The sequence below is a fragment of the Echeneis naucrates genome, chromosome 9, assembly GCF_900963305.1.
Source record: "Echeneis naucrates chromosome 9, fEcheNa1.1, whole genome shotgun sequence".
Classification (NCBI taxonomy): Eukaryota; Metazoa; Chordata; class Actinopteri; order Carangiformes; family Echeneidae; genus Echeneis; species Echeneis naucrates.
In genome coordinates, this window is record NC_042519.1 from 9,388,323 (window position 1) to 9,403,250 (window position 14,928).

Consider the following 14,928-nt stretch of genomic DNA (forward strand, 5'->3'; position numbering starts at 1 on the left):
ACTGATTATAAAACCCACAAAACCGTCTTTTCAATCATTTGCAGTGTTTGATAGTTTGAGTTGGATTTTGAGTGTTGATATCTTAAAATAGACAGAGGTGTGAGGAAAGTGAAAGTATAATTTGCAGTTTGTGTACAACACAGTCATCAAGATATTTGACAATTGACCTTGTCAACTGATAGAGCAGGGAGACTCCATCTGTCATAAAAACCTATGGCAAATCAAATTGATCAGCTGTGGCAACTCCGTGTGGGAAGAGCCAAAGCACAGCAACATCCAGCATTGATTTATCCAGATAAAGCAGCTTACAGCCTCAACAGTTTGTAATGACTGTTATAATCTGAAGAGTCGATTTGTACCATGCATGTTAAACTGCTCTGTATTAATGTGGTTTCTGTTAAATTTTACATATTTCCCTCATTAGCTGGTGTTCATAGTTCACACACTTGTTATCATACCTGCCTGTGTGTGCGTGAGTCACAGAAAGAGAGAAATAATGAGGAAGGTGTGGAGATGTGGGTTAAGAGTTCAGCTGCTTGCAAATAACCTGCTCGCATAAATTTCTTTCTGCTTTATCATCATAGATTTTACAGTAATCTTTAATCAAAATTCAGCTCTCAGTGATTCTCTCCTCTCCTGCCCTTTCCTTTCTCTCCTCTCCTGTCCTCATCTCCACTCCTTTCCTCTCACAGTGTCAAGCAGACTGCGATGTCCCGCGGCCAAAGGCCTGGAGCGTCTGAAGCCTCTGGTGTGTTCTGTAGAAGAAACCCCCGTTCCAATCTCCACCATCATCAAGGGAACTATTCCAACATGGATCAATGGCAGCTTCTTGAGAAATGGTCCTGGGAAATTTGAATTTGGGAAAGACAGGTATTTGAAGGACACCATGGTATAGAAATCCGCCAAGTTCACTGAGTTTTAATGTCAGATAGTTTTTAAAATAAACACATCACATTAGGACTAACTATTAATAACAACTGACAAGACAAGAGCTGAAGCAGTGGTGATGTAATGCCTTGAATAAAGTTTTATTAACATGTTTGGTCAAACAGTACAGGCTGAGCAATTGTCAATAGTGACAGTTATATGAAGTGAAAAATTCAATTCAAACATTAGAAAACATCCACACCACGGGGAACAGCAGAATAACAGAAGGAGCAGCGTGAGTCAGGAGACAAAATGCCACCAGCAGACAAGGGCTTGGAGATAGTCAGTGATCTGTATCTCTGTCTTTGAATGTACAATAACAGGATTGTTCAGGATTTACAGTCTGTAGAAATTCAGCAAATTATCTGAAGAAAATATGCATATTTAATCCAAGCAGTTTAAGATGTGGATTATTGAGCTATACAAGGGGTTTTCCTCCACTCTGTAATTTCTTTCTTTTTTCTTTTTTTTGTCCTCATGATGATGATGATGATGATGATGATGATGATGATGATGAAATTGGGATTTTCCAGTATTCAACAAAGGATTGATTCACAGAAAAAAAAGGACTATCAATGTATCCAGTAGGCAACAGTGCTCATGTTACTCTCTGCTTTGCCTTTTTTTGCCTCCCATCTCAGATACACCCACTGGTTTGATGGCATGGCCATGATGCACCGTTTCCACATCCGTGACGGCAGCGTCACGTACAGCAGCCGCTTCCTGCGAAGTGATTCATATGTCCAAAACTCAGAGAAGAACCGTATCGTGGTGTCAGAGTTTGGGACATTAGCTATGCCCGATCCCTGCAAGAACATCTTTGCCCGCTTCTTTTCACGCTTTCAGATTCCTGGTATGCATGTCTTCTTTACATACTGAATACTCCCATGCATCACCTGCAGCATAATGTGCCAAATGTTCAGTTCATTTATGTATATATATATATATATATATATATATATATATATATATATGGCAGCTTTGCCAGTCTACCAGAAGCAAAGAAAAACAGAAAGAGAAAAACACATTTGTCTATACAGGGTTTTTTCCCACTTGCCCTTGACTCTTTGTACCGAGTTGTATTTATTTTTCAGCTTAATGGAAACTGATTTTTCATTATATCGTGTTTTATACTGAAGTAAAAGAAATTATATATTTGTGAATGTGTGCGTGGCAGAAGGATGAATCTGAGTGTTAACATAAAGCTTCTGAAAAATTACGGAGTCAGAAATGGATTTAAAAAGTAGGCTTCAGTGATTTCTCTGAGAATGATGGGCTTTGCTACAATCTTATATTTCAAATGGTCCTCAACATCTGCATGTGTGAACAGAGGCCACAGATAACGCCAGCGTGAACTTTGTCAAGTACAAGGGGGACTATTATGTGAGCACAGAAACCAACTACATGAGACGAGTGGATCCTCAGAGTCTGGAGACGAAGGAGAAGGTGAGTCAGTGCATCAAATATAGAAGCATCTTTTCAAGGCTTATGCTGATGACATGTCTGCTGACTGTCCATGATAATGAGGACACCATCGTCTCCCTTTTAAGGTGGACTGGAGTCAATACATTGCTGTCAACTCAGCTACAGCTCACCCACACTATGACCGTGAAGGGGCCACGTACAACATGGGCAACTCCTATGGCAAAGGAGGTAACCTTCCTTCCCTCCTCACTTCCTCGCCTAGCCGTAGTGCTATATATGTGTGCTATATTGATATAAAGCCCCCTGCAGCCTATCTTAACACACACTGTACAGCATGATTTCTTTTGCGGCCTCCTCAGGTTTCTTCTACAACATCATCCGTGTGCCTCCTCCTGACGACAGCACAGCAACGAAAGACTCAGCAGACCTGACTGGAGCCAAAGTGCTGTGCTCTATTCGTGCTGCTGAACCCAGAAAGCCTTCCTATTATCACAGCTTTGGTGAGATATTCACTCCAGCATAACAAATAGGCGGCGTCGTCTTTAAGTTGTCTGCATGCTGGATGTATGCTGAAGTGGAATTAATGAATTCTATGAGATTTTGTTTTCTGTCTGCACTGACGAGTCTACTTCCCTGAGAAAGTGCCACGTTTTTTTTTTTTTTCCATGCTCTTATTAATTACTCATTTGAATTCCTGTCTTGTCCTGCTTCTTTTTGTCAATCACAACCCTTTTGTCTTTCTGTTCAGCTCTCACTATCTTTCTCGCTCTATAATTCTGCCTCTGACTCACACTCAGTGCACACTTTCTCTGCCACTGTGCATCTCCTGAAAAAAAAACTGTATTTCATTTGTTCAAAAGACGTACAAGCTATTTTTTTTTTACTATAGTTTCATCTTTTGCTTAACTCTCAGAGACCTTTCATCAAGACATAAATCATTCGTGATATAGTATTTTTTTGTTTGTTTTGTATTCTTGTATATTTCTATAATTCAGAGACACTTCTGTTGGGCACTGAGCATTTGTAGAAAAATGCAGCAGGTTATATTTCAATTTGTTTGAAAAGGCATTCCTCCATGTGGGAGGTTTCCAGCAGGAGCATGAATTCTGCTGGGCAGACTAATTAACAAACAAATACATTAATATTAGATTGTAGCACAGTCGGGGTGGAGGTTGGCATGGTAGGATGCAGGAGCAGCGCCAGCGGGGTAAAAAGAGTCAGGTTGTGATGTGCATCACCGAGAATATGATTGGATGTTACTGTTCAGCTGATGGCCAAGCAGTTAATGAAGAAGCCATTGAAAAAGAATGAAGCGGCTAATGCAGGCACAGCTTCCCTGTGTGGAGGCTAAAACTGCGTTGCGTCGTTTGTTTTTTGTGCTGCATCAGGTGCCTGATTACATCTCAGACCACCCATGCTCCTTCAGACTGTGTGGCACCAAAGAATCTCAAAAGGGCTACAGCATTGTACAGCTAGAATAGTCACTACATGATAAAGTACACTAACAGTTTTGCATTAATTAGAGATGCCCTCATCACTAATATTATTAATTTAGAAGTATAATCTCACCAAAATGCCAAAAATCAAAAAATCTTCAGAATATATGTGTGTGTTTTGAAGCGCATTTCAACGGATTTCCTGTGTGTGCCCTCCTTCTGCAGTCATGTCCGAGAACTACATTGTGTTCATTGAACAGCCAATCAAGCTGGACCTGCTAAAGTTCATGCTGTACAGAATACAAGGAAAGAGCTTCCACAAAGTCATGACCTGGGAGCCCCAGTATCAAACTATCTTCCACCTGGTCAACAGGCACACGGGCGAGGTGGGTGAAAATGAGTCACCATACATTTGTCTTCATGCAAGAAAGTGCAAAGTGGGAAACATACAGACCCAGCTGCTGAACAATCGGAGTGAAAAAAAAGGAAAGCTGAAAACTAATCTTGCTACGCACGATGAAGTTTTTTTCCTTATTTGTTTTGAAGTCACACTGTAATGTAGCTTTTTTCTCCCTCATACATTGTTACTCTCAATTTTCTCATCTCATTACACACCATATCCATTAAGCATACAATAACAAATTCTCCAAGTGTGAAGATACGACCAAGCAACAGCCAAGGAGAAAACTCGTTTTTAAAATGTTAACAACACACCATTTCCTTCTTGTCTGACCGAAAGCCTTTGTAACCATGTGTATTTATGATTCTGAGTGTTGAGTGGTGGATGTTTCTGGCTCAATAGGAGAGTGAAGTGAAATACCTGGCAGCACCAATGTTCACGCTGCATCAGATTAATGCGTTTGAAGACAACGGGTTCTTGGTCATGGATATGTGCTGCGGGGATGATGGTGAGGTCATTGGAGACTTCACACTGGAGAACATCTGTAAAGAGGGAGAGGAGTTGGACAAGGTAAAATCAGACCTGTTAGACTGTCACACATACACACACTCGCACACGCACACTACATCCAGAACGCTTTGTGAATCCAGAACATTTACAAAATGTTGAAAAAGATCAAATGAACCATCAGAAATTTAGAGAGGTGGTTCTATTTGAAATAGCCTTTTTTTAAAAACAAGGTCATCTCCCACTAACTCTCTCATTGACAATGTACTTTTTCTGAAGTCTGTCTCTGAGGCAGAGATAGTCCACTTACATCTGATAACCTATTTTTTTTTTTTTTTACTTTCTCTTTCTCATGAATTGGTAAGTTGCTGATGAAATACAATTTTGAATACTCAAACATGTTTACGTGACAATTGAAGTCAAGCAAATCTACCATCCCATAACCATAAAAAATCCCCCAATGGTTAAAAAATAAAATCAGCACCATTTAGAATCATGAATTGCAATCTGAGTTGCATTGCGTCTTTCTGCAAAGAAGTCACAGCAATAAATTTTCATGTCTGTCTGATTTGTTTTGGCAGTTTTACAACTCAATGTGCAGAAACCTTCCAAGAAGGTACGTCTTACCCCTGACTGTGGATGAACAAACTCCCTTGAACCAAAACCTTGTCACTCTGCATAACTGTAAAGCCACAGCCACGAAGACAAACCCAGGAGAGGTGAGAGTGAACGGCAGCCATTGTGTATATCAAGAATTATGTTTCGCTTTACACCTTATAGTGCTGTTACTGAAGTCAAAGAATAAGACTTGTTTTGATAAATGCTGCCCACACAGTTACTCATGCTGCTATTATCAAACATGATGAGATTCTGATGGTTTCTTCTCAAAATAGCAATTTAATAACTTTCATCAGATAAAAATGTCAAAATAGGAGGAATGTGGGTTTGTAACTGCAACTGAAAAAACATATACCTTTAGAGTAAAATCAAAAGGCCTTGATTTTTTCAAACTAATAGTTTAAATGGGTAGCTCGGATCCTGTACAGGTATGAATTTCACCTGTTACACAAATTAAAACAGTGATGATTTTCACTCTCAAGGCTTTCAGTGTTCAGTGAGTCAAATCTGTTGATGTGAATTGACGCGTCACAGGCTAAAATCTAAAGGCTGCACAGATCTGTTTAAAATCAAAGATTTCTCTCATGGCCTTACAGATTTACATGACCCACGAGGAGCTTCATGATGATGAGCTGCTGCAGTACGGTGGCCTTGAGTTCCCTCAGATCAACTATGACCGCTGCAATGGCAGAGCTTACCGTTACTTCTACTCCTGTGGCTTTGGGCATGTCTTCAGCGACTCCCTGCTCAAGATGGATGTCCACACCAAGAAGCTTAAGGTTCTCTATCAATCAAAGACTACTTAAAGCAACCCTATTGTTAACTGGGCCACGTATTATCACATCAAAGTGATATCTACTGCTGTCTCTCTTCTGCTGAGTCGGAACAGTAGCCTGGGAGTTGGTTTTATAACATGAAACGGTTCAGAAAAACGGGGATGTTTATGTAATCTACCCTGTCTAGGTGTGGCGTTATCCCGGCTTGTTCCCGTCTGAGCCTGTTTTTGTTGCCTCACCCAAAGCTACCAGTGAAGATGATGGAGTGGTTCTGTCAGTCATCATCACACCTAGAGAAGTAAGCTAACCATAAGAAAAAAACTAATCAACAAGAGATGCAGCAAACTTCAACTAATACAGCATAACTTTAACCAGTGCTGATGTTCTGTTGTCTCTGTGTCCTTTGACGGTGTACTGTGAGATTTATAAAGAAAAGGACGCAGAAAGCCATAAAACTTTCAATGAGGACTCTTTATATATTTTTTATATGTATATATATTTTTTTATATATTTTCTGTGGAACTTGGCCATACAAACCGTATGTGCAAGAACAAGACAAATGGTTTAGTGCTTTCACTATCATTATTGTGAGAAGTGTGCTTTGTGACCTTTTTCTGTGTATATCATATTTAATCTCTTCTGATTCTGTTTCTGTTTCCAGGAGAAAAGCACTTTCCTACTCGTTCTGGACGCCAAGACCTTCGCTGAGCTGGGAAGAGCTGAAGTCCCTGTCACTATCCCCTATGGAACCCACGGTGTGTTTAATGAGATGGGTTAGGTCTGCCATTATTTGCATCTCTGTGGCAAACTGCTGAAATTCAACCAGGAACCAACCATTTCATCCACAGAATACAATATCTCTGTTGATGCCGTTGCCTTTAAAACCTCTGAACTGTAAAGGAAAGACAAAAAGCAATAAGAGCTGGGAAAAAGGAAAAAAAAAAAAAATGCAGACTCATACTATTTGTTTGTGCTGCCTTGATAGGAATAGGTACATCTTCTCAGTGTGTGCTGCCATTTCACTCAGAAAGATGGTAATCTTTTGGAGGCTAACAAGACAGACAGCCCACTGATAAAGATTGTCCTCTATGTGTTCTTATGTGCTCCTTTAAGACTTTGAAACCGCCTTTGGACAATGGCCAGATTACCATGCAGATGGTGCTTATTTGGAAGGAGCAATACTTTATGTGGAAAACATTTTGAAAAGCATACATGAAAGTCAATACATACATTCAAATAAAAATCATTTCTCTTTTTTTCTGTTTAAACCAAAAGTGTTTTTGCATCATCACACCACTGGAAACGCTATACTCCCAGTGAGGACAGAATAGCACTTAGGGTACATAAAAATGCATCAGAGGAAATTCAATTTTCTGTCAAAGTAATGTGATAGAAATGGACAACGTCTGAAATGGCTGGAAAACAAATGGATCTAACTGGTCGATAGCCACCAGAGAGTCTAGCAGAGGTCACAACAGAAATTTAGGGCTTTTTATACACTCAAAACAACCCAAAACAAAGTTGACATACACATAAACACTGACTTGCCGGACTTTGTGTGTGGGCCTGTGAACAAGAGCAGTTTCTTAAACTGTGAGCTAACCAGAAGAGTGTAGAATAAAACACACAGGCGCTCCCCAAGAATGTGCAGTAGCCTACAGCTGCACTTGTCACTCCACCGTCTCCACAATTGACTTTACTGTTGCCTATTTCATTGGCTATTTTCCCACTCACATTGATCTGAACAGACTGATTTGAAGTGACTCCGGGCTCTGCACCTGATACAGGGACTATGGCTGTGTAGAAGCTGAGCGGTTTCAAATATATTGTGACCCATATATTTTTGTGCCCTTTTAGTGTTTCGAAATTGACTTTTGGTCAAGAGTTGCAGTGAGGAGGTTTTACAGATATTTTGCAACAGCAAGTCCCTACGTTTATTTATGACAGCACAGCCCACACAAGAAGAGGCTTTTATATTGAACTTTCAGTGAGACTGAGCTGAATAAAACAAGGAGAAATTGAGCCGTGGTGTTCTGATTAAATGAATTTGATTCTGGGAATCAACAACATGTATATTTTTGCCATGTTCTCCGCTCCGCTCCGTTCAGACTGCATATCCTCCCAAATAAACATGCTGCAGAGGTCTCCCAAGACACACATTAATTAGCCCATAATTCCTAATCTAATCATTCACGCTTAACCTCTGTGTGCACCTCTACGTGTGCCTGTGTGTGTGTTTACATGCTGTATGCTCGAGAACCAGCAGAGAAAGATATAGTGACCTTTGGCCTCCAATAAATCTCAAGCTAAATTTTATGGTGGCAAAACAGTAGTGTGAAACAAGCCCTCATCGCTGTTGCCCAGCATTCATTTACATTTAAAGTATTATTGGATGAGACTTTAAGCATGACGATCAATGATTCATTCAAGGTGTTATTCTAGATAGTTAACACTTTGATGGCTATTTTGGATACAGAGCCAGTTATCTGAGTTTGGACAAGCTATAATACAAATAAATTTGCTTGCACAACATTTGTATGCAAGTTTGCTTGGCTTGTCTTCAAGGTGATATTGCGACTGTCTAAGCTCTTATTTGACCCATGAGAATGAGCATGAGCTCACTGTCAAAGCCCCCTGCTGTCTCATGAAGCACAAGTTATTGCACAGTGTCTTAAATTTGACTGTTATCTGTATCATTATTTCATATCCGATGAATTCCTAATAATGCCATCTATATTCACCATATTGCACGCACTTCTAAGAGACAGTGATTGATTTCCTTCCATGGTGAGAGCACTCTTTCTGTATGCAGGATTTGCCATTCCGTCTTGAAGCAGCAGTTATCTGTTATCTGACTTACAGATGAAGTGCATGTGTGTGCAAATGTGTCCGCAAGAGTGAATGAATGTACATAAAAAAACAACTAATCAAAAATAAACACCCCCAAAGAACTACAGGTAATTTATGATGTCAGAATGACCAACTAAAGACCCACAGAGGGGGTATATCATGCTATGTCAAAGGAACAGACTCCCTTCAAGAGCTGCTTAGCTTAAACAAAAACAAAACAAAAAGTAAAAAAAAAGTGAACAGAGATACATCTATATTTCTCTGATATGGAAATAATGTGATTTCAAATATAATGTGAATTCAAAATACTAATTTGTTCCCTGTGTTTGCTGACAAAATTTCTCTCCTGATTTCACGCCTTTTGGTGTTATTACAAATTTCTTTTTCCCGCTGCGCCTCCTGCTCTGGCAATTGTGAACTTTATGTAAAGTTTATGCAATTGCTCTTCAGTGAGAAATTACTCGACTAACTTGATGCCTTATTTGTTATCTTCTAAAATGGGGGAAGAAATTGGTCTCGGTATTGAAAATGGTTTCTTGTAGTTCTGTGTTGAAATATTGAGTTTGAAAACAATTTGGAGACCAGGATGTATCAGTCAGTGTCAGACTAAGGCAAGACAGATAGATTTGTGGTGGTGGATGATGCGTTACAGCGTCCTAATAATGACACAGGCTTCAAACTCTGGGGGCGGACGAACATAAGCCTGGGCCAATAAAGGCAGAATGAGGCTGATTTTGCCATTATAACAGCAAGCTCTTTTCCCTGTTGGATGGAAGCCTAGGCTGACAGTCAAACATCATTATGAGCCAGTGGCCTTGCAGTTTGTCACTGTCAGAGCCACTAAATGGAGACTTTGTTTTCAAGATTTGTAAAGATTTATGACATTCCTGGCTCTAGTTAAGCAATGATGCACAACGAAGTCATTTTGTTTAATGTGAAGCCACTTTGAAAAATGGCACGATTCTGTGGGTTGAGAGGTTACTTCCTTTGAGCACAAATATAATATGAGACATTGTGCTCTTTAAAAAAAAACACAAGCAGGCTTTCTTCCAAACAGATGTAAAGTGAAGGGTTGGTGAAATGGATGGTGACCTTTCCATCACCATTGTTCAATCCACCTTTGAACCTTATCCCCAAAAATCATTTGCACATTTCTATGGGTTTGTGGTGATGTGGTGAAAAAAAATTAGCAGCCCAGTGGCCTTGTTAAATGCTGGGGAAAGAAAAGAGTCACTATATGCCAGCTGACCGGATAATCTCACCGTGAGTGCACACTTATCATTTCTTCTGTTGATGCTGCAGTTGTGGCATCCTCACGCCTCCAGCTGCACGGCCAAAGCAGTGCTGCGAAGGGCTTCTTCCTGATGAGAGGGACATTACACACACAGAGAATCACAGAAATGGTTGCACAGAATCTATCAGCGTCCACAGAAAAATCCTACAGGCGTTCAGGAGATGCAGGCCAAGTATCTCATTGCTGAGGACCACCGGTGCATCTGTCCTCAGCTCCCTGCAGGAAACACACACACACACACACACACACGCCAGAGTATCGTGCAGCTTTTTTTTATTACAAAGGGGAACATTTATTTTTGGGGGGCCTCATTGTGATGGAGTCCCACCACGGAGAACACCTCCCCCCCAGCCGCCCGGCCAGCAGCGCCCTCTGCTGGCTCAGTGAAACTCCTCTTTATAAAGTGCGGTGATGCCTCTACACGCAAGCAGTCGGAGCGACCAGGAGCGTTCAGCGGCTCTCCGGAGGAGCGGTGGAGAGGAAGGGAGCGGACAGCAGCAGCAGCAGCAGCAGCAGCAACAACAACAACAAACTCAAGAAAAACAAGAATAACAAGGAGAAAAATCCAGTCAGCGAATTGTAGTACTTTCCGATGAGTTCTTCAGCCTCAGTAGAGACCCCGGCGCTGCTGATAGACTCCTGCCCGCCAGTTTCACGGATGTTTTAGGGGCAGATAGTCTCCAAAAAGGGGCATCTGGAGATAATGCGGAGAGTTCAAGTCTCAGTAGTTTGTCGTTATGAACGCAGCGCAGACGGACCCTGAGAAACTGCTTTCATGGATTGACTGATTGGTTGCCTGGCATTTGATTTTTTTTATACATATATATGCATATATAAATATATGTATGTATATATATATCAACATCAGAGGATTTTTCACGTGTAGTGGGTCCCTAGTTTGTTAATTAAAGAATAATAATTGTGGATTAATTTTTTTTGGGGGGGGGTCGAGGATTTTTTTTTTTTCGGAGGCGCATCTTTATTTTAAAGTTGAATGAGGATATTGACTTTTCACATTTAATCTGACTGTGGTTGAAGGATCCGAAGAGTGGGATTAATCTCTGACAAGGTGGAAATATTAGTCTCGTTGGAGCCCAACTATTTTTTTTTCTCGAGTCCAACATGAAGTCTGTCACTGTGTCGATGTGCGTTCACGTCTTTCTCCTGCTCTTAGGTGAGAAACCAAATGTAGGAACAGCACGTACAAATAGTGTGCAAATTGAGCGTTTTGTGGCCCATAAAAGATCAATTCTGGCCCGGAAAATAATTGTGAGAGAGCCCTTGTGTGTGTCTGTGTGTTGTTTCTCAAGCCGAAGTTGTTTGAGGGCACAAGGTTATTCGTCTGTTTTTATGATATGCAGGAAAATGCTGAGGGGCGTTCGTGTTACAGTCGGCTGGTTTAATTAGATTGTGTGAAATTGTCACACAGCTACACTGCAAACTTGGTCCGTGTGACTGAAACACTCACTGCACCAATTGAGCAACAGCAGAAATGGAGAGTTCATTATTTTAACGGCACAACACAGCTTTTAGTCGGTGGGAGTGGAAAATGTGGTCTTTTTCAGTTACACACACACACACACACACACACACACACACGTCTGGTAGACTGTTTAGAAAAACATCGTCCTCATCATCCTCACCATCATTATCAGTGTGATCCACGAAACGCCAGCCGGCTACACCCCCCATCTGGACTGATGACTTTCAGTTTCCAGTCAACTTCATGTCACTCTCCCGTCAGCCGCTGCTGTCTGATGCAGTGTCGCTTCTCCTGCTCGGAGCTCGATGCTCAGTATCACCACAAGGGGTCTCTCTTGTCATTTCACCGGAACTCTCCGTGCTTTGGGTTTGTGTGACGGTCCAACACCTGAATCTCAGGTCTGCGCATCCCCGTTAACCAGCAGCTCCTGTATCTCTGGCTGCCTCCATGAGGACTTCTTGGTTATCTGTACGTTTGACGTCAGGCTGTGAGATATTCTCCAATGGCCGAGTCCTCCCAATCATTAGATTCAAAAAGAATCTCAAGGGTGCAGAGCATTTTGTTTTTTGCAGGCTTTAGGTAAAGCAGCTAATTACAGGTTAGTCCCTGAAGATGAGGTGAATGAGAAATGAAGACCTCACAGATAAATGAGTAAGGCTGAACAATGACGCTTGTAACCTGAATGGAGAAAGTGCGTGGGTGGGCATGTTGTAGGCTGTCAAACATTTTGCACGTCAAACCTGTTTTATGAGCTTAATACAAATGGAAGCTGCTTTATAATATATGTTTTCACTTGAACACACTCTTGAGCACACTCATGGACAAGCACCAATTCCTTCACACAATATTTTGCAATTTCTGAGCCCCCTTTGTCTTGTCACCTCCACCTCTTTTCCACTTAGATGAGGCAGCGAGCGCCTGGGACGGCTCTTCAGCTTTGTCTGTGTCCTTGGCCACCACTGCTCCAGGATCTCCAAGCACCGGCTCTGGGCCCGGAGCTCAGCCAGAATGGGTGGACTGCATCCAGGCAAGTGACATGTGCAACCAGAACCCTCACTGCAGCTCTCGGTACCGGGTGATGCGCCAGTGCCTTGTGGGCAAAGAGAAGGAGGCCATGCTGGACAACAACAGGGAATGCCAGGCTGCTTTGGAAGTGCTGCTGGTGAGCCCTCTGTATGACTGCCGCTGCAAAAGGGGCATGAAGAAGGAGCTGCAGTGTCTGCAGAACTACTGGACCATCCACATGGGACTCACTGAAGGTAGGGGGTTTGTGGTTTAATGAAGCTCTGTCTCGTAAAGCTCATCATTTCAGATCATGGTTATTTAAATGACAACTTCCAAACCTGTGATTAAAAAAAACACATTCTACATGATGCAGTTAAATTAGCTGCAAAAGAAAGAAAAAAAGTTTTTACCACAAAGCTTACTACAAATGATCTGTCTTTTGTTCCCCTGTGCGTAGGCTTTGGGTGAATTCAGCTCACATCATGCTGAGTTGTGTTACGGCTGAATACGGATCACAGGGCTCTACCTGAGCCTCATGATTATACACAAGCTAACTTGTGTACGATGAGATGCATGCTCACCACTGCAGCAAACGTTCTGTGGTTGCAGAAATGCAACATACCATTTATTAGTGTCAATGGATATGACTTTGCACATACCTCAACATAATAACATCTCTTTTAAATGAATCCTCCGATCTCAAGTACCATTGTACTTTCCAAGCAAAGACAAAAGGGATATACACAACACCCAATGCTGATGCCTTATTCCCTGATGCCCTCTTACAGTGATACCCAGAAGCCCCTGATGCAAAATATATGCTCTCCTACTTTCCGCGCCCTCTTGAAGGTAATGGAGCTATAATGGGATTACATTAGGTAGACCTGTTATGGCAGACTTATTGGTTTTCACCTAAAGTGTTCCATATTACCATGTAATTAGTTTATAATCGTATAGCATGGTGCCCTTTATTTGTCCACTAACGGAGGACATAAAATAGCACTCTTCTGGTAACACTGAAACCTTCTGCTTTTTAGACGGCAGTGCATATAGAGAGTGTCAAGCAGCCTCCTGGACTGACATTATTCTTGATCCGTCCTTAAGGGGGAAAAGCACACAGTGTTTCGTGTTAAGACAAATCTGACTCAATCAGAGCTGGTGGAGCTGCTTCACCCTGGGGGCCCCGGCTAAAGGGCGACCTTAACCCACGAGTGGTATTCCTCCGTGCTGGACAAAGTCTCTGTGACCTCGGTGTCATGCCATGTAAAGATGGAGGACATATTGTGCTCAGCTGTTTTGACATGCGGGGCAATGGTGGAAGCACTGCAAAGTCTTTGAGCTTTGAGCATTCTGGGGTTTTGTGCCGTGATCCATGAAGTGATTTGCCAGGCTGACTGCTCATAGCACAGCTACACTTCATCAGACTGATGGCAGCAGAGGGTCCCTGACACTGAGTTCAAGGGAAATGTAATGACACGGATGCTCCGGAGGCCTTGTGTCTCCCTACATGTCTTTCTCCCCTTTTCAAACTCTTTCTCCCTTTTTATGCTCTGACTCTGTCAGTGCCCGTTTCTTATTTTCCTTCTCTTTTCCCTCACAAATAGCTGCACCAACCCAAGAGTTGGTGTCTTTTTCTGGCGATCAGAGAGAGAGACCTCCAGCACCTGCAGCATGCCCTTCAAAGGGTTCGTGTATCTTTACAAAGAGGACTTCCCAGCAGTGGCCCATTTTGGCCTCGTTGCCCTTAGAGATAAAAACCTCCTTTAACACAAACAAAAAAGCTCTTACAGTGCAGCTTTAATCTAATCACGATCCATTGTGCAGTCAAGCAGGCTTTTGTTAAATGGAAACAATCTATGTACAACATCCTTCTCTCGAAACAAACATGTAGGGAAAAATCCCAGTAGACCCTCTTGAAATTGTGCTAAACCACTTTTTACAATGGTTTCCACTGTTGGGAGTAACTAATTACATAACAGGATTATATAATTAATTTACAAAATGAAGGTAATTGTAATCTGTTGCATGTACTTAGTTATTAAATTACACTCACAAATTCAAAATATTGACAAAAAATTGCATTTGTATACACTGTGGGTTTTTTTTTTGTTTGTTTGTTTGTTTGCTTGTTTTTTTCTGGTACAAGGCTTACAGGTAGAACACAACATTCATTTTTTTAGCCTGTGATGGAACATCTTCTCATATCT

At 41.6% G+C, this 14,928-nt stretch overlaps 2 protein-coding genes across 3 annotated transcripts in view; both read left to right on the plus strand.

Annotated features, from left to right (window-relative positions):
• The first annotated feature begins 496 nt into the window (after positions 1-496).
• Positions 497-6,867, plus strand: bco2l (beta-carotene 15, 15-dioxygenase 2, like). The gene is made up of 12 exons (XM_029509874.1): positions 497-515; positions 693-870; positions 1,569-1,780; positions 2,258-2,373; positions 2,478-2,580; positions 2,712-2,852; positions 4,014-4,174; positions 4,591-4,758; positions 5,277-5,414; positions 5,910-6,092; positions 6,277-6,387; positions 6,751-6,867. Exons 1-12 carry the CDS (start codon positions 497-499, stop codon positions 6,865-6,867), a joined length of 1,647 nt encoding a protein of 548 aa, XP_029365734.1.
• Positions 6,868-11,211: 4,344 nt separating this feature from the next.
• LOC115049420 (GDNF family receptor alpha-2-like) overlaps positions 11,212-14,928 on the plus strand; it is a 43,907-nt gene continuing 40,190 nt past the window's right edge. For both annotated transcript variants that reach the window (XR_003841124.1, XM_029511612.1), the window contains exons 1-2: positions 11,212-11,407; positions 12,619-12,975. Coding sequence is in view for 1 of the 2 variants with exons in the window: in XM_029511612.1 (XP_029367472.1) it covers positions 11,356-11,407; positions 12,619-12,975 (409 nt within the window). In the remaining variant the exon portion in view is untranslated. The remainder of the gene's footprint in view (positions 11,408-12,618; positions 12,976-14,928) is intronic.